Below are 20120 nucleotides of genomic sequence, written 5' to 3' on the forward strand. Positions count from 1 at the left end.
ACACAATGGTCAGGGAAATGAGAAAAAATTGTTTTCACTCACCTCCGAACACAAGATCATCATTCATTAGTGGCGCGCGTCATGGCAAGTTTGGCTATTGACATCACACATCAAAACACGCGCTTTCATTGGTCCCTACTAAATCTCCAGGGAACCATACATTACACTACGTAGCCTTACATTACACTTTTCACAGCACGATCAAGAATTTTTATGCCTGCTGCAATACTTCGCGCGGCATTAAGCTGGCCGCCTCGCAAGCCTCGCGTCTTCGCTCGGCTTGCTCGTTGGCAATAAACACTAATTGTAACTCTTCAACTTTGCTTATGGATCATGCTTTTCTTTCTCCGGCCCTTGAGCAAACAAGCAGATTTATATTGGCACGTTGCTTTACAGGTTGAGAGTTGTTGCTGGGAAAATTATAAGCAACACAAAGAGAAACAGGAGAAGCTGAAATATTTCAAACTTCCTGGATTTGAAGAAACCTCTGAAAGCACTTGTCAGTCAAAGGATTCAGGGCTTTTTGAGGACGTAGATGATGTACCTTCATGGTGGTCCAAATATCAGCCCAAGGTCTGGAAGAGCCTTGAGGAACCTTACACTTCATTTTGGGCAAAGGTGAGGTTACTGTAAGAGCAAAGGGCCACAAGGAAGCAGGGGCGTTGCCAGGAAGGGTGGAGGGGGAGGGGGGTCACACTGTGTCAAACAGAGGGTACTCACCAGATTGTGGCGTTATCGCCACCTGAATATTATAGCCCATCAACGTGTGCTACGCCTGGACTTTTTTTCAAGTCCTTTTTTTTTTACTTTTCACTCAAAAACAACATTTTCTCTATTATTTTGCAGCTAGTTGGGATCGTTTCGTTTGTCGTCTTCACAGCGTACATAATAAAATTCTCATTATCCACGCTGGAATATTTTAACGACACAACTGCGCCTCGCTACATCGCTCTCAAAGTAACCCATCTAATTTGCATTTCATGGTTTACTATGGATTTTGCACTTAGGCTCTTATTTTCACCAGACAAAAGGGCCTTCATAAAGAGCCCTTACACTTGGACGGACTTCATACCTTTGGTCCTTTTGTACGTGTTCTTTTTCTACCCGATGCTACAAAAGATCCCGTTTCTGGAGATGGTGGTTATGATAAAAGCAGCCAGAATTTTCCAGCTCTTCAGATTTTCGTATGTTTTACAAGTACTTGTAAATACCCTCAAAGCGAGCTCTAGTGAGTTGTGTCTACTACTGGTAATCATGGGATTTGTCATGGTGGTATTTGCTAGCTTTGTGTACTTTTTAGAAAGACGTGAGCCTGGTAGTGATTTCAGAAGTGTGCCTGACAGTATGTGGTGGGCTGTGATCACCATGACAACTGTAAGTATTCATATAGTTCGATCATAGCATTTTCATAGGCCACTTTGGAAAATGCCATAATACTCTTTGTTTGTCCCCTTTAATTTTGCATAAGCATTGTTTTTGTTTTCTCTTGGGACAGTTGTAAGTCCTAGGAGAAACTGGAAACAATGCTCACGCAAAATTTGGGGTGACAAACAAAGAGTATTATGGTATTTTCCGAAGTGGCCTATTTTACATCTCCATTGAAGGATACTGGTAATTCATTTTCGTTATAGAATCGATTTAGATCAACAATTGAGCTATGAAATTATAATGCTACACTTATTTTATAAACCAGAGAGAGAGTTATGGCTATGTTACGATGAATGGCTTTATTTTGAAGATTGGGTGGCATGAAGACTGATTGCCGACATGATTCAGGAGTATTCAACTGTCTGCCAAAAAGATAATTTAGAGCTTAGATTTGACATCGGGGATTTTGCTGCTTTCCAATCTGCTTGGACTTTACTTTTGGATTTTGTTGAAATTCAAATCAGACGACTCAAGCGGAAAAAAGTTCAACTCCTTGTCAGAATGAGCTATTATCTTTAACCATACTCAGGTCAAAGTTGAAAGAAATTTAATATTGCCTCATCGTCAAAGCCATGCACAAACAAAAAAAGTGAACAAGAGACAAAGGTATTTTTGCGCGGTTATATGAATATGGGACAAAAGCATATCTTAACAAGTGTTATTGAAATCCAAAAAGATAATTGGGGGTAACCACGCATTTTTCAAAGATAATTAATCAAAATATTTGTAAAAAGCTATAAATGCAAGGATGGCGGGATGCACGGATGGCGCAGTGGTGAGAGCACTCGCCTCCCACCAATGTGGCCCGGGTTCGATTCCCAGACTCGGCGTCATATGTGGGTTGAGTTTGTTGGTTCTCTACTCTGCACCGAGAGGTTTTCCTCGGGTACTCCGGTTTCCCCTCTCCTCAAAAACCAAAAGTTGATTTGATTTGCGTTAACTTGTTAATTTCAATTTACAGTGTCTCCGATTAGTGCTCTACGGTGCTAGAAGATTAGACACTTCAATAAAGTTCCTTTCCTTTTTCCGTTTCCAAATTGAAGCCGAATTATCTCTGAAAAATGCATGGTTACCCCCAATTTTCCTTTTGGATACCAAGAGCACTTGCTAAGTTCGGCTTTCTCCACACAGTTTCAAGCCGCGCAAAAATATCCCTGCATTAGTAAGCACTAACGATAGGAAACCCGAGTATCTGGAGATGCGCTAAACCTATGCGCAATAAGAGTAGTAGGCACCGTCCTTAAAGCACACACATCCTGAATTGTAGAATACTTGTCAAGAGCATAGAATACAGTCAAAACTGATACACCCTTAATTAAGAAAAAAACAGATCGTACTCAAGGGCGAGAAATGTCAAATTTGGTTAATCCATCACTTTAAACTCTTCGTTAACCCTAACCCTAACCCTACAAAGAGGATAAAGAGGGCTTTCTAGATTCTACTGAGAGAGACAGCTTTATTAAGAGTTCCTCAAAGGGGCTGTGTCACGGCACTGGATTTGATTTGTGTAGTTTTAACAATTACACGCCCTTACTCGCTATGCAACGTATGTCTATCAAGTTACAAACAACAGAGATTAACTTTGAAAAGCTGTTGAGTTAAACAGTTTTCAAAAGCACCCGTTGCAATCAATTTAACTTTTCGATTTTATCGCATCCCATGCCTCCTTTTGTATTTGCTGTTTTATTCAAACCTTCCTTCAATTTTACGTTTCGAGATCACACTCGCTAAATTTCGCCAAATTTCGTGACACAGTCAACCTCTATTGCGTTTCAGGAAGAGAATGATCATTTATTCACTGGAATAATGCGTCCTGAACTAAGCGTTGCTTTAAACGCGAAAACTTCGAACAATTCAAATCAGGTAGAACTAAAAAGGAACTGGAGAGAAGTTGGAAGAGCGTATCTTGTCTGGCCTCCCAAGGCTTATGAATTAAGGGTTAAACGATATTTCAAAACTGACTCTAAATTGGTTTAGTTACATTCCTTAGGTTGGTTATGGGGAGGTGCATCCTCGAACATGGATCGGCAAGACCGTTGGCAGCGCATGCGCTATATGTGGAGTACTTGTTATCGCCTTACCAGTGTCTGTGGTCGCCAGCAACTTCTCTCTCTTTTACACTTACGCTAAAGCGAGGCTGAACCTGCCGCCCAAAAAGAGACGCATAGCTTTCTCCCATGCCCTCACGTCCATGCAGAATCAAAGAACTCAGTGTGCAATAGACGACGGTGCGCATGCTTTAAACTTTACGTCGCTGTACAGTGAGAGGCAGACAGACCGCAGCTATCCCGCCTCAGACGTGTCCATTAGCTGCTCTGTTACTCCAAGAGGTAGTTTGAGGAAATCATCTTTCTGGTCTTTGCGTTCAATTTCAAAGATGCTGAGACCCACAAAGCGCACCAGTGTAAGCCGGAGCAAGTCCTTGAATTCTGTGTTTTCAGATTATAAACCACAAAAGAAAACGTCCACTGGGGGAATTACTTTGAAGTTTGATCCACCATCTCGGTCAACTTCTGCCATTGATGTTACAAGAGACCAAAGACAAGGTAAAATTCGCCTCAAAGTGCATACGTAGGGTGCCTCAACAATTAACAGGATCATAATCAGCTATAGGGGCCAGTGTCAATCAATACTCGTATGGGAGTTTGTGGATAAGGTGGTTTAGACGTGATTCAAGCTACCATGCCCTTTAGGGAGTAGAATAATACTCCTTACTTTACATGCTGTCTGCTCCGTATGTTTGATTGTCCCTTCTATGCCAAAAACAGGGGCATGCAACAAGTAATTTCGGTAAATATCTGTTTGTAAGAAAGGTGGGTTAGAACTTTGGAATCTTAGTTCGAACTCAGACTTTCGAGGCGCACCAAGATTTTGGACATGTTTCTGAACAGATTTCTAGGTATGTCGGAAACGTAGTGAGGAGTCTGAAAAGTGCGTAGACTACGTAATGTAAAGTTTTTGATCAGACCCGTCACGATTGCTAGAACTTTCTGACTGGTAAAATAGGATGAATGTGTCCCTGAATTCCCCTAGAACGTCCGAACAGAGGAACATTCTGTAGGGAAGCTACAAACTCAATAAACGAGCTTTTAAAGCCGAATTGGAAACCACTTTAGGCAATTCTGACAAATTTTAAGACACCAGATTGTTGGGTGCCCCTGTAAAAACATGTTGCCCGCTGTAACTGATTGCAAGGCTACCCATTTCCTATTACAAGAAAAGTATACATTACATTTACAAGTTTAAGTCGCATAGAACAAACATGATTCTTTAATACTAGGATAATGGGTCAATACAAGTAAATATAAACATGCAGAAAGTTTTATTACTGATAATCACAAAGGAGCAATAGCAGATAACAGTCAAGAATATAATGAGGCGACACAATAAGAAAAATTGGCTTTTTTATTAAATGTCTATTTTTTTTCTAAAAGCACTCACTGATGATTCTTCCTTGAGTTCTAGATTCCTGATTTTGGGACCTTCATAAGCAACAGACCATTTTAGATTCGTATGCTAATTGCCAAATGCAGATCACGTGATCGTCTCGGCGGAACTCTTCTCTTGCCTCTTCACTTCCTGCAAACTCACAAATCGTACTTTTTGAACGAAACCTCTCCCCATATCAACTGGGTGTGTATTGAGAAAACGCACAACGCAGCTGAGTTAAACATCAGTCACAGAAAACTACGATCATAATCATGTTCTTGTCTTCTTTAACAGGATCTTTGACAACAGGTGACAGTACATTGCTGAATAGTACTTGTGACAGAGGTAAGACACCAGCAAAAGAAAACACTAAAGAACTTCCAAGAACACCGTTTCTAAACAAATCTTTGTATCCTCTCCACCTTCGAAGAGGGGCTGTATCGCCCGCATCTTTCAGCCTCAAAAGTGCGTCGACGGCATCTAGTCTAAACGCGCTTCCACGGGGTTACAACGAACTCTGTAATGCTCTCAGTGGCAAAGGGCCCATAATCCTCCTTTCTGATCAAGGGAGTGTACAGAGCCTCTGTTCTTTAAATTCACGCATGACTTGTTCGTGCGCGAGTGTGAAAAGCGTGGGAAGCGATGGATCACAAGGAGCGCCTGCTAATGCAACTGGCACAAGTGGAAATTTAACTCCCACAGGAAGCGATGGGAGCATTGCAAGCAGTCCGCCGCCAAAGGTTGAAAACCTGACACTGAGTGTGCCAGTGGAGTATCACGGAAAAAGAAAAGGCAAAAAAGGAAATCAATTTCTTCTTGAAATGGAAACTACCACATCGCTGACAAATGCAAATGCAAATTATCAAACAACACACGTAGAAACGATGAAGCTCGAAACCGATGGAACAAATGTGAACAAAAAAGACATGACTATTTCGCCGCGAAATGAAGCCTCCACTGGCGCTTGTGAGTCCGAGCGGACTCCTATGGATGAATCATCTGGCAATCCTTGCAAAGAATGCCAGGAAACAAGGGAGTCACCAGTCACCTTTGAAAACACGAACGTTGTTACAACTTCTTGTCTTCAAACAGAAGATCGTTTAAGCAATTTAGAATTAAAATCACCAGTAAAACCTGTACCAGTGGTTGGGAGAGTTGTGTCCGCGTATTCAGTCATGGAGTACAGCTTGTGCAAAGATAAGTTCCAAGGAAACGGACAGGCTCAAGAAGGATGTCAAGACGTGCCCAACACTAGCGGTGACAAACATGAACCTAAACGGCGGCATAGTGCATTTACTCCATGTAATTCCATTTCTTCGTCAAGTAAAGGACGCCGAGGACGTTTGAGCACGGGTTGTATGAAGCAGAAAGTTGCAGAGTGTGAACCGCTGATCAATGAAACTGCGATGCAGGCCTATTTATATGATGAAGTGTTTATCAGTGATAAATATGACGATGATGAGATACAAAACATAACTAGCGTCAAAGAGCGAGGCTACGGGTTGCATACCGGTAAGAGATTACGAAAAAGCGGGTTAAGTGCCCACTATTCGCCACCAAAATTCAGTAAGGAAAATGAAGACACTGCAAGTTCAGGGACTAAAAATACGTCTACGAAAGAATTGGAAGAAAATTGGACGCTACCCGTTTCTCAACATTCAACAAAAGGGTATTTACCCACGGTAGCCAATTACTATTCAGAATTAGAAGTTACGTCTCAGGTCTGATAGAGCGTATATTAGGCGATATGACAACAAAAATGGCACTGACGGGTTGCAACCAGAACTCCCGCCAGTTACAATTAATGGAGCCCAATAATCAAATGATTGAAAAATAACGCAAATCAAATGCATGCAACCAGTGCCAGTCCAGAGAAACGAATTCGAGATAGCCGCAATTGGATTTGGCTTTTCCTCTGATTGGCCGAAAATGTGGCGTGAAGTTTTTAAGCCTGCCATCGCAAACGCAGAATTACTTTCGAACACCCTCTACGCGAGGAGGCTACAGATCTCGATTTCTCACTTTATTTTCTCTGTTGTAGTCCAAGACTAGCTAGTATTGAACGAATTCGAACGTTTTGTAAAATCACTTCTAGTCTGAAGAGTCAGTTCGTATAAATTAATGTAAATATCTTTAATCCCACGAACATCAGTCCACAAATTGTACAAAAAAAACCAGATTCTTTAATTATGTGTCAAGTCGCTATCCAACAGTCCAATTTCAAAACAGCTCAGTTAACCGTTAGGAAAAGTAACAGAAATAAATGAAACCATCCTGTTTCCGATGAAAAAAGACCACCGGCGCGTTTGATTGACCGTATTCCGGAATAGGAATACATGGAATAGAAGTTAGAAATCCTTCGTTTTTGCGGAGATTCATATTAATATTATCAAACATCTGCTAAAATGCTATTTTAAACATAGCTTTATTGTCCTTGTTTCTGCAAAACGCCACACATAGTGTTTTAAATCATCACTCCACGTATTCTTATTCCGGAATAGGGTCAATCGAACGCGCCCCAAGTTTGTAAAAACCTGCGTCCAAGTCAATGTACCACAGTAGTCACGCCGCCCACACAAACATTGGAAAGAGAAAAAAAAAACAATTAAGGACATGGAAAGTTTTGATTTTATTGGAAAAAAAAATTAGCATAGTCACGATCTTCACATTGTTTTATAACAAATTAGTCAGGAAATAACCACTACTGTTTAGGTACAATAAAGGTTCAAAAACTATTTTATTCTGTGTTAATTATAAGGCGCAGTCTCCAAACGCTCAGCGGCAGAACATCCCCACTAGTTACCGGAAGCACTCGGATTTTTTCCAAGTACCACAAGTCACCAGTGAAAAAATACAGCTCATCAATATTTAACTCTTCTTGGTCTTATCAACGTGCACACAATCTAGTTATTATGGGCATCAGCATAATTGAGCTAAATGTTTTTTACTGGCACGCCCGCTAATGCTACCTGTAGGATATGCTGTAGTCTTTCGCTAACTTTTGGTGTGTCAGCACAATCCAGAAGTTTAATCCTTTCGTCTAATCGACTATTGATCGCTTTGAGTGTTTTAGTGATTTGCTCCATTTCATGGTTAAAAATTGCTGACTCTTTCTTGCGCCTTTCTTGGTCCCTCAGCAGCTGCCGATAAACCGTCTCTCTCTTTTGTCCAACACGCTTTTTGAGTCTTGGGTTTTTGGTTAACTTTTCGTGATCTGAGCGCAACTTTTCTATTGCTTCGTTTCGATTTTTGGGCGTTACGTTTTTATTTCTCGATTTCGCTGAAAGCCGTGGCAACTTGCTTTTCTTCGAGACCTGTTTTTCATTTGTTGACGTCGGCTTAACGTCAATACGGCTTCGATTAAGTGACAAATCTTCGTTCATCAGACCGGTATGAGAATTCCGACGCAGTGGAACGTCAAAGAACAGAGAGTCGCTTTTGGCAGCTGGGCTGGGCGGCTCTGTGTACGAGGAAGCTGTGCAAATATCATGAACAGTCAGGAAATTACTCGAAAGCGAAGAGGCCGGACAATTTACAAGCTGTACATCAAGCAAAGGGGAGCTTTTCTCTTCAGATATTGCCGCAATGAATGGTTTTCCTTCGCTAGTCAAACTTTCATGGGGAACTTCAACCAAACTGTTTCGCTCTAGTTGAGGCTCGTTAGGGGTGCGAATATACTTCCCATAGTTTTTTATAACACTTTCTGCCAAAGACAGGCGGCGGTTTAGAATTTTGGAATGGGCGTCTTGAGACGGTAGAGTGTAATGCTTTTCCGTGTTAAGACCACTTCCTAGAGTAGTCGGCGGCGCTGACAACCGACGTGCAGACGATGAAGAATCATTGTTATGGCTTGGTGAAAGGTTATCGTTTCTATTTCCAGAATCAATCGCGACAGTAGTTCTACGATTTGCATTATTTGCAGTTTTTAAAAATACAAATGTTTCTTCGTCTTCATCTGAATCTTCGTCATCGCTTGCTTTTTCCTCGACACTGAATTGACCAGCGATCTTTTTTTTCTTCATAAAGCTTGGCATTTCTTCGTCATAATAATAAGACCCTTGTTTTGCCAGTCTTTCGCGAAGTCTTTCCCATGCAGTTGAAGGTTGATCAGACTGATTGTGAAACTGCTGCCGAACCAAGCTTCGTACATACGAACTGCTCCTCGAGAAATTTCCCACATGAGTCATGGATACTCTTTCGTTTTTCCAGTCACTCGATGGTTTACTCTTGTCACCCATCTTCTACTGAAGAATTTGCAAGAAGTTTCTCTCGTTCAACTTTGTTTCCCACAGAAATGTTTGGCGTTGTCAGGGCAAACTATTTTAAACATGTTTATCGGCAGCTTTGGTGCAATATAGACGCCATGCAGCGAGAGTAGTGCGTTTTTGCCATCAGGTTTCCAATTAGTGCTCTAACACTGATTTATCTTTTTTGTTGTATTAACCACAAAAAAAAAACTATCTTCCATTGTAAAAAAAAGAAAAGTGTTATCAATTAACATGGGTACATCTATTTTAAATTTCGACAACGTAATTGTCTCGATATATGCAGTTCTTGAGAATGGAAAGTCTATCTATCCGTCGCCTTACAAATTCTCAGAACGACTCTTTTCAGATTTTCCCTGTAAATCTTCTCAAGGGAAGAACCGATCCAAAAGAACAAACAATCCCTTGACACAAGTATCACCAGTCCACGTGACATTCATCAGACAGTATGTCACATAGACCACATGTTTGGTTGGTTCTGCACTTTTATCAGCACTTGTATGTGTTGATTATTGATGTTTGTTTCCACTGAATATCATTCATGGGTTGAATGTTGAATAAAGTTAAAAAACATAAAATTCAAGCGAAAGACCAAAAATGTTTGTCGTACCACACGTAATCTTTTCAAGTGCTGTTTAAGCTCTGGCTCGTTTTCGCAAAACCCAAGAGTGGTGCGTTAACAGAGAGCAAGATTTGTGAAAACAAGCGATTCGAGTGAATACCTTAGAAAAGCACTCTTTCGCAAAATTCCTAGGAAAAAAACATTTTCGTAGTTAAACATGTGAATCAGTCAATTTTTCAAGTTGAGAAAAACTGAGAACTCTCCGTATATTTATGCACTTAACAACATCACTAATCAGCTCCAATATTATTGACAACCTGGGTTCATCAAAAACAATTTTCTCGAAAAATTTCGAGTCGTTTAATATTTAATGAAAACAGTACCACTTCATTCTTCTGTAATTGCAAGGTTGACATAATAACCTAGCCAGGAATTTGTACTCTATGAGATCTGCACGGAAATTTCGAGCGATTTGAGACAATAAAAATCGATTGAATAGAATCCTAACACGAGTATCAGAAAGATGTCATATTCGAGTTGCAAGAGGCAAGGTCGTCTGGAACTCTCTAAGATCAATGGGGTAGATTCCGGTGATCTGTGCGATGCAATGGCTAACGAGTCCATGAATGTTGTATCTGATGAATTATCATTAAAAATTGACCACCTTAATCCACTTCAAATAGACCATATTAGTATTCTCGGTATTGGACTGGAACTAGCTTGAAATGGAGGCTAATGCGGGGGAATCTTTTCAAATGCAAATGCTTTTTAATATATTCCCTCGCATTAGCCTCCATTGCAAGCTAGTTCCAGTCCAATACTGAGAATACGAATATGGTCTATTGAGCCTTAACAGGCCACTTTCGAAAATACCATAATACTCTTTGTCCCTCCATATTTTGCATAAGCAAAAGCATGTTTTTGTTTCCCTTGGGACCATTGTAAATGTCAAGAGGTAGGCTTTTGTACATTATGCTTTTGTTTCCCCACTAAAATGCTCCACCTTAATGCTCCAATTCTCCCACTGAAATGCTCGGTCGTCCCAAAAAGAGTCACTAAAATGCTCGGGTAATGCTCATTATACAAACGGTTTTTAAAATTAATTTCAACATTTTTAACATGGTGTTAACTGTTAACACTTACAAAAACGTACAAGTGTTGCAAGTAACAACAACTTATACAAGTTCATAAATACAGCCAAAAAAGCACAATCCTCGAAATCATCTACGAGGCTAAGAACAGAGAGTAGTTGACTATCCCTAGAAAGTCGAATTTCAGTCTTCATTTTCTCTAAGAAAAATAATTTCCTTTTTAGTTTCTCGAAAAAAAAAAGTTTTTTCGGGAAAATGCCACTAAAATGCTCGAATAATGCTCAATGCTTTTGCCTCACTAAAATGCTCGAAAAAATGCTAGCATAATCTACAAAAGCCTACCAAGAGGTAAAGGTACACCTTGCTTATCGTCGGAAGCCGACGGTGTGCTCATTTTACCCCCTTCTTTCGATCAGTGCCCTGTTTAAGGATACGTAAAGCTACCTGAAGCTACACAGAATGGAAAGAAGTCGAAGCAAGGATGTCAGGTCACTAGGGATCGAGCTAGGGATCTCTCGCACAGAAGGCCGAGCACTAACCAACTGTGCAATACTTACTCCTTATGGAAACTGGGAACAATGCTTATGCAAAATTTTGAGGGACAAACAAACAGTATTATGGTATTTCCCTAAAAAGGCCTATTTGAAATGGTTTTCCTTCCATTACATTAAGTGTTCAGTGTAGTTCCTCGTAGTTACATTGCTTTGTTACGCTTCCATTTAGTAGATATAGCGTCAAGCAAACTATATTTTCTCTTTCGTTATTTTCCTTGTCTCAGAATAACATTTCTCAGAACCATTTCTCAGAATTCTTTTCTTATCCTGGTCATTTCCTGGCTGTTGAAAACCATGACTCTTGACTCACAGATGTGGTGAGGGTTAGCACATTGCGCTGTGCATTTACAAGGACGACTGAACAAACGGTATTTCACAAAGAACGTTAATTCCAACGGCACATTGTGTGAGTATGGTATCTGAAAGAAAAGTCAGATAGCTTGTTTCAATACAAGGCAACTGAGCCATAAACTTTGAGTTGCCATAACCTTACAAATACAAATAACTTCATTTGGGCTCCCGTAGGGGGATCTTCCAATCTAACAATGTTAAACTAATCGACACTAGTCTACTACTTACAATAAATAATAACCTACTGAGGTAAAAAAACAACTATGCTTAATATAAGAATTGGTTAAATTAACCTATCAGTCACTACTCAGATGACTTCTCAGATTACGTTAAAAAACACTCAAACTAGAGAGATTGCAACACTCTAGTGGAAACGAATTCCACGTGTCTGCGCCACGATACTGAAACGACTTTTTGGGCCAGCGTTGTGCAGCACTTAGGAAGATTAAGATTGTGTGTGTTCCTAGTGTTACAGCTATGAACCTGGGACCTCTTCTGAAACACATTCACTAAAATGTAGTAGGTGCCTGATTATTCATACATTTGAACATCTGAACGGCGTCTCAAAGTCTAAAAGAGTAGGTGATTTCTGTGTTTAAATTTCTTCTTTCCGGATAACAAACGAGTTGCAAAGTTCTGAACATGTTGAAGTTTAGAAATGTTAGATTTACTAGTACCTGACCAACGGATGAACAATAACACAACTTAGTAAAAGCGAGTGCCTTTATAACAGTCAAAAGAATAGATTTATCAAACAAGTGACGAATTCTGCTGATCACTGCTAGTTTGCCTATCACTTCACTTGCCAAAGTGCTGGTGTGCTCATTAAATCTACTAACACACCAAGGTCTTTCACTGAGTCAACAACAGGAAGTTCCTTTCCTAAAAATGTTAAAGGCGGGATAGATGTTTGCGCCAGCATTCTGTTGGAGCCAAACACACAGAACTTTGTTTTATCAGGGTTAAGAAGGAGTCGGTTTTCGCAACACCAGGAAGCAACTCGTTTCAAATCCTGTCGAAGATCTTCAAGTCCTCTACGCACATCCTTATTAGAAATGAGATGTAAAGCTTTGAATCCTCTACTAAAGATTCGACGCTACAAATGTAGTAGACTGATGGTAAGTCATTGATGTACAGGTTAAAAACGCAAGGGCCCAAGAACGGACCCCTGTGGTGCACTATGGCTAACCGTAAGAGAACTCGAGAGGGAGCTATGGATTCGCACGCGTTGAGTTCTGTCAGACAGGTAACTTTGAAACCAAGTTAAAGCTGGGTTGGATACATTGAAGTTAAGCAGTTTCGCAAAAAGTATCTGATGATCAATACGGTCAAAGGCCTTGCTAAGGTCCAACATCAGCACAGTGGTCACATTTCCCACATCGATAGTCTTTTTTACAATGACTGCAAAATTCTCGCACCCTCATTGGCTAATTTTTATTGTCAATAAGCGGACAGACACATGAATTTATAATTTATGCGATAATGACGCGATATTGCTCACGTCAGATTGAAGAAGAAGAAGAAGAAGAAGAAGAAGAAGAAGAAGAAAATTCAATGAAAATCAACGTAAAGCTGAGAGAAAAAGAGCGAGAGACAAAACATTTTCTTACTATATGCCTCGCTGCCTCACATATTTTCTAAAACGAAGAAGGCCTGAAACCGTTTGAAATTCCGTGTTGACAGAGATTCTGACATATTTCCACAATCACATTTATAGGCTTTGTGTGTGCAATGGATGTCCAGTTGTGAGCTGCTTTGTTTGACTGTGAAATTGCAGTCGAGTAAGCCAATTTAAGGACGTTTGCGCTAATTGCTTGCGCGCAACTTTTACTGCGCAGGTAACGCGACTGTAATTTATCAAGCAGTAGTTAAGATCTTTGTCGACAAAAACGCCGGGGAAAAATTTCCAGGTCGGCTAAAGAATGGCGCATTTATTTCCAATTCATCATGAAACGTTAAAGAGAAAGGACCAGGAGGCTGGAAAAGGTCGCTAATCGAGTAGTGACTGAAAGTTTTGTAAACTCGAGGAAGGTTAGTTTTAGTCAGCGTCGTTGCGTAAATTTAATGGGGTTCCTTTTTAAAAATGTTTTTATTACGTTACGAACTTTTTGGTTCAAAATGAATGCATGTTTTTGAATTTCTTTTTCTTTACTTTCATGAAAATAGAACAGAATTATCTTCTAATCCACTTGAATAGTGCGATCTACGAGGAAACAGCCAGAGATCATATTTCACAAAAACCAAACTCCAGAAAATAAGAAAGACGGCAATGGAGAGATATGATACAAAACACTAACCAAATAAAGATAACGCCTGCTTGAAACTTCGTTGCTATGCTTGCGAAAGTTTTTTTTACAAAAACCTTTCATCGATCGAGCCTGTCTTGGGTTCCAGTCCTTCCCCGACAGGTCACGCAAAATCGTGACAAACTAAATTTTCCAAGAGCTTGGCAACATCACATCGATTTTACTCGTTTAGATCATCGTTGACCCCCATTTTTTTAAGACATAAATCACTTTCTCTTCTTACAATCTACAAAATATAATGAAATGTAAGAAGTTGTCTCTTTTAAAATTTTTCTTTCCGCGTGTACTGAGTTCCGGAAGTGGTTACAACGGGTAGGGCTTGCGAAAAAGTCCGTTGAGGATTACCTCTATTGTTTACGACATCCCCAGTGGCATGCAATTATCTAAAAAACCCACTCCTATATTTCTATGCACAGAAACCTTTACTCTAACATATTATTTTTATGATTTTCGACGGATGAGAAGATGAGACTACATCTCGTTATAATGACCTATCTATCGAAATTAGGGCATTTTCCCTTGCCTTTTTCTCCGAAACAAAGTGTTTTTACCGAATTACGCGAGAAGCTTTCGAAACTAGATCAACCGGAAAAATGTTGTTATGTAGCAAAAGCTACTGAGTATTACTGAATACTTGAACCTACTTGTTTGTCCGGGCTATAATCTTCAAGTAAAGTGACTTCAAATTGCTCGATTTTGCAAAGAAATGTAAGAAAATTGGACCGTTGCAGTCATCACCTTACACTCAGTGTCGGGCTCCAGATACAGTTTTACATCATTTATACGGTAAATACTACAACTTCTACTACCCAACTTTTTTTCTCCTTAAAATATGCCATATTATAGTTTTCTGTGTACCTATTACGAGTAAATAAAACCATTAAAAATGGAGGGTCAACGTGCTCGTTTCTTCGCAAAACGACGATAAATGGTGGCAAACGGGCAATTTTCCGCGAAACGACTGGGGCGAGTTCCAAAACAACACCTTCTTAACCAAGAAGAGTTATCATGATTTGCACTTAAAAGCTCTTGAACAGCAAAAGCGGCCTTTGGTGCCTCTCTTCAGATGGTCGGCGTGAAACGCCGCGAACTCCGAAGCCGCAATGTGATGCGTAGTATGAGACGCGCGGTGCAAAACAAGGGAATCACCTTAAATGAAAGCATGAAATTAAGGTAAAGAAATGTAGATTAACTCAAATACTTAGGGAATACTTAGTATAACATAACGATGCTTTTCTTATTGCATGACACACATCTCAGTTAATGAGCAGTTCTTACTTGTAATCGTTACTCAAAATATTAAACTTCAATACCATCAAAGCAAGCACTTTGATAGGTTTCTAGTCGCGTCCGCAAGATTTCAGTTATTAAAAAGCTACACCACGTAAAATTAAGAACATCTTTAAGAACGTTTTCAGTCTCAGCTCCAAAATTAGACGTTTTTATACAAAAAAGGGGCTTGGCTAAGTCTATATATTATAGATGACTGGTGAAAATATCCCTAACGTTTTAGGGGAATAGCGTTTCCTATTTGCGCTCTGATGACTTGAGAGCATGTTGTTGGTTGTTAGATACTCCACAAACTGTTCATACGCAAATCTTCCAGAACCTTGTACATCACAGGCAACAGAGAGATGGGGTGATTATTACTAGGAACCTCGTGGTTCCCTTCCTTTGTATGCGCAACCACTTCCGCTTATTTCCAGTCCCTCGGAAAACATGCGCTCGAGAAAGAAATGTGAAACATGTCCGTGAGACGACAGGTAGAATGGACGTGAGACACGCCTTAATAACTCTCATGCGGACCTTATCGTACTGGGGACCTTGTATTGTTGCATTTTCATAATGGTATTTTTTTACGCGTTTCTATTTCACGCAATCAAACGGGAACGGTACATCCATATTCCTGTGGTACTCTGTGGTAAGGTTAGAAGGGGCTGTAGGTGGTAGTCTGTGGTACACTGCCAACTGCTGAGCTTTTCTTACAGCGTTTTTGCCAACAGATATGAAAAATTCATAAATTTAGTGGCAACCACCGTACAATTCTGAGAATACACGAGAGCGGAGTTACCGCACGGGTTTAAACAGTGGCGGACGGTCTTCCAGATGGATGTTTTGTTACCCTTGGTCATGTTAATTTCATTCCTGATTGACTGGATTTCTGACGACTTTACCTTTGATTTAACCTCTTGCCTTAAAGCCTCATAGGACCCCCAGTCACGAGAATTACAAGTTTGGTGTGCAAGTTTTTGTAAGTTGTCACGCTCGCGCATCAAATCTTTGATCTCTGGCGTGATCACTTTAGATTTCTGATGTTTAGGTTTAAACGTTTTTATATGCGCATGCTCGTCTAACACTTCCAATGAGATCATTAAAACAAGACACCTGGTCGTAAACGCGATCATATTGGCATATTCTCACAAGAAGCCTCTGCATTTAAATTCTCATAACCTTGATCATCCATGTGACACATTACCCAATAAGCTGAGCATTTCCCGTGAATGCAGAGCGGTATTTCTTGGCTTTCCTATGAATACCGAGGGGTATTTCATAAAACGTACTGCCCAATCAGATCGCTCAAATTTTGAATGCAGCCAATGAAATCCAAAATATTTTGAATATATAACTAGCTTGGAAACGAGCGGCAAAGAGCCAGCGCGTTGGCTTCTTCGTCTTGGTTAGCGTAATTTTTGGCTCGTGAAATATTCACCCGTACTCCATAGAAAACCATTAAATAACCAGCATTTATCTCTTACCCTTTGTTTTAAAGTTCCTTGATGCAGGGGGTATCGCATGACCTTCTTGTGTATATTTTTTTCTTGTATCTTCGATGTGGTCTAATAATAATAATAGAGGATTAATATAAGATTTTCTCGCAATTTCTGCAATTACCATTTTCATTGCAAGTACAGCACAATGTACCCCGATTTTCACTTCACGTACATTGTAGGAGGGCTTCCTTGCTTCGTCAGGTTCTTTCTTATCATACAACTTAAGAGTGAGACTCAAGTTCTTTGCTACATCTTCGTTCGTTACTACGCCTTCCATAAACATCCCGACGTTGCAGTCTTATTTTTTACTGCCGCCATTCATATTTGCGGGGTCAGTTGGCGGACTGTTCAAAACAGAAAGCAATAAAGTGGATAGAACCTCGCCAATCACAAAGCGGGATATGGCCTTTTAACCCGATCCCCTGCAGTGATTGGCGACAGTGAACGACACCATTTACGCTGCATTGACTTTGCTATGGCAAGGACTCAGTTTGAGGTTTTCCCATAGTCACCTTAATATACTTAAAGGTCGTAATAAAGTGTAAATGCACAAACTGCAACCCTTATTCATTTACATGACAATTTATAAGGGAGCAGGGATGGTGCAGTGGTGAGAGTACTCACCTCCCATCAATGTCGCTCGGGTTCGATTCCCGGACTTGGCGTCACATGTCGGCAGAGTTTGTAGGTTCTCTATTCTGTTCTGAGAGGTTTTTGTCCGGGTACTCCGGTTATCCCCTCTCCTCAAAAAACCAACCGACAATTTGATATGAGTTGACTTGATTTGATTTCTTCTGTACAGCGGCACGAATAAGTACAGTTGTACCTCGGTGCTAACTACACTTCGCACTTAAAGTGCTACTATGACCCTAACATCAATTGTTGTTGATTTCAAAACTATGTTAACTAAACAGTAAGTGACCCAAGTTTTAAGCCTTGATTTCAAAATAGCACGTCCTGTTTCAGTATTTTAACTGGAATTTCCTATTTAATGCTCCGCCATTTCTAACTTTAAAATCTTGAGAGAGTTGGATCGAGGAGAAAATGGCGTCAAAGACTGGATAGTTTAAGAATGCAATGCGTGTGTACGCGGCTGAATTAATATGCAGCACGGGAATTTCGAGGTTTCAGACTTTTAAACTCGTGTTTTGCATATATAATAACCTGCGTTTACACGCTGAAATTTTAAGCTAGAGAGTAAATGACGGCACTTTTCCCTAGATCCAACCCTCTGAGGTCCAATCGGTGAGCTTGGAATGTGAACAATGGAGGACCGTGAAATCCAAAACTTACACTCAATGTAAACAATCTTTGGATAAAAATTAAAGCTCAAAATTCCGCCGGGCAAGTGTTACGCAATCAAAAATCTGAAGAAAAAAAGGAAGTGATTTTTTGATCATAGTAGCACTTTAAAGAAAGTTCATTATCCGTATTTATCACAGACTTATGAGGAGCTGGGTAATGAAATGGGTGATGTTTGCCCTTGGTTTTACGCTACCGATGGAAAACCTGAAACAAATCTGACAGGATCTTCACAGTTGTATGTCTCTCACTCACTTCACGAGTTTCCTTGCTTCAACAATATTCCTTCTCTGAAGACTCTTGAATCTATCTCTGAACAAATTTCCTTCTTGCTATAAAGAAAAAGTAATACACTGCAAACTCAAGAACCTAACGAGTATAGACATTATCAAAATATGTGCATTTACGCAAGCGCCTAAAATGCGGAGATCTTCAATTATTATTCATTTATGTTTTTGTTTTCAGATATTTTTATAACTACATGTACAGTAGTCTGCTTGTACGATCAGTCCAGCCGGCTGATTCCTATAAATTACATGTAGCCTATTTTCTCCGTGCTCTTTATCCCTCATTTCGCCGTTTTTCGTCACCATTATTCAGCTTGTTTTCTCGTGCTCGTGATTTCTCTTAGTTTCTTCCACAGCTCGTCAATATAATTTCGTCTTTTTAGTCGGGCTCTTTCTAGCTATTTTTCTCTCGTTGTTCCTCAGTGAACTTTCGAATGTTTTCAAGTGCTCTCCGTCGCTCTCTTTCACGTCGAGAATTGCCTACTCATCGCCTGCTTACTTTTTTCTCTCTCTTCGTTGTAGGGCATAAAACTGTAAATACCGTTTGTTTTTTTGGTTGCCTTCAAAATTTTTGCGTTTTACTAAAACGCAGTGTCAAATACAGTACAATGGCCATGCAACTTCCCTCAAAAAAATGCGGGTTTCAGCAGTGTGACATTTCGCGTATTGGCTTACATGAAAGTCAAACGTATTGAAGTACGGACGGACGGTCGGACGATGACGTCACATCTAAAACCGCCAAAACACTTTGAAAATATATGTCTGTATCGCATTTCACGGGTTATTGAATGACTGATAAATTAGGCAAGGTAATAATTATTCACTTATGCTGAATCAACCACAAACCTTGAGGGTGCGAAGATTTCCAGTAATCTCTTCACTTAATTTAAGTTCAATATTTGGTGCTTCATATCTGAGGTTAAATTAAGATATCTTTTCGCAAAGTTCAAAATTTTAAGCTCTTAGTTACATGCAAGGTTCGTTGATGCAATGGAACTATAGAACTGTTGATTAAACACTGCAGTCCACACACGATAGAGAATAAATATGAAAATGTATTTCAACTGTTGAGATGACCCGTAATATTGAATCTCTTTATTTAGGCAAAAATGAAATGACAGCAGCACTATTACGTGTAATGTAGTTTTACTTGTTTTTTTTTTTTAACTTTCACCTACCCCCCACCCACCATTGACGAGTAATTGTCTGGCGTTAGACATAGAAAAATCAGAAAGTGTCAATCTCAGATGGCGAAGGCTAAATAAGTGGGCCTACATGTAGATGTTGTTAATCCATTCACCCATAAAGCGCCCCCCAATTGAAGAATAAAACCGTCTAGCGTTAGACAGAGTAAACTACCACTCTCAGGAGGAAAAGGATTAATATTATTTTTTTCTTTCGTGGTATCCTTGACATCTGTTTTCCTTAATGGTGGTTCTCGTGACGTTAGAGCAAGTTATCTGAGCCTACCTCCATTACCCTTGTAGCTAAACCATGTACTGTATTAGTGGTGGCAAAGCATACTAGCACGTAACATCATAAGCGTGCAATCTGCGTGTTTTTGATTATCGTAAATTTTTAACGTAAAAACCCTTTAAGTTATGATGATTATTAAAGTGCTGTTGCAGTTGTGAGGAACTTATTGTTGCATTTAACAACGCTTTTCAGCTCACCAGGTAATTTCCTTCTTTCCGCCCATTTCCTTTGGTCAATGATGCATCAATTTTCCTCCCACCCCCATCCCCCTCACCCCGCCACCCCCCCGAGAAAAAAT

At 40.0% G+C, this 20120-nt stretch overlaps 2 protein-coding genes across 6 annotated transcripts in view; one reads left to right on the plus strand and one right to left on the minus strand.

Annotated features, from left to right (window-relative positions):
* LOC138026461 (uncharacterized) overlaps nucleotides 1–10579 on the plus strand; it is a 28965-nt gene extending 18386 nt beyond the window's left edge. For all 5 annotated transcript variants that reach the window (XM_068873829.1, XM_068873830.1, XM_068873828.1 and 2 more), the window contains 4 exons: nucleotides 397–618; nucleotides 847–1374; nucleotides 3419–3974; nucleotides 5152–10579. In XM_068873829.1, coding sequence (XP_068729930.1) covers nucleotides 397–618; nucleotides 847–1374; nucleotides 3419–3974; nucleotides 5152–6584 — 2739 coding nt within the window. In that variant the 3' untranslated portion in view covers nucleotides 6585–10579. The remainder of the gene's footprint in view (nucleotides 1–396; nucleotides 619–846; nucleotides 1375–3418; nucleotides 3975–5151) is intronic.
* The window catches only part of LOC138026462 (ribosome biogenesis protein NOP53-like), a 31179-nt gene continuing 21092 nt past the window's right edge, over nucleotides 10034–20120 (minus strand). The window contains exons 10-13 of the mRNA XM_068873832.1: nucleotides 19193–19259; nucleotides 18315–18391; nucleotides 16743–16823; nucleotides 10034–11748 (exon numbers count right to left, since the gene is read on the minus strand). Coding sequence (XP_068729933.1) covers nucleotides 16751–16823; nucleotides 18315–18391; nucleotides 19193–19259 — 217 coding nt within the window. The 3' untranslated portion in view covers nucleotides 10034–11748; nucleotides 16743–16750. The remainder of the gene's footprint in view (nucleotides 11749–16742; nucleotides 16824–18314; nucleotides 18392–19192; nucleotides 19260–20120) is intronic.

Source organism: Montipora capricornis, chromosome 12, assembly GCF_036669925.1.
Source record: "Montipora capricornis isolate CH-2021 chromosome 12, ASM3666992v2, whole genome shotgun sequence".
Taxonomy (NCBI): Eukaryota; Metazoa; Cnidaria; class Anthozoa; order Scleractinia; family Acroporidae; genus Montipora; species Montipora capricornis.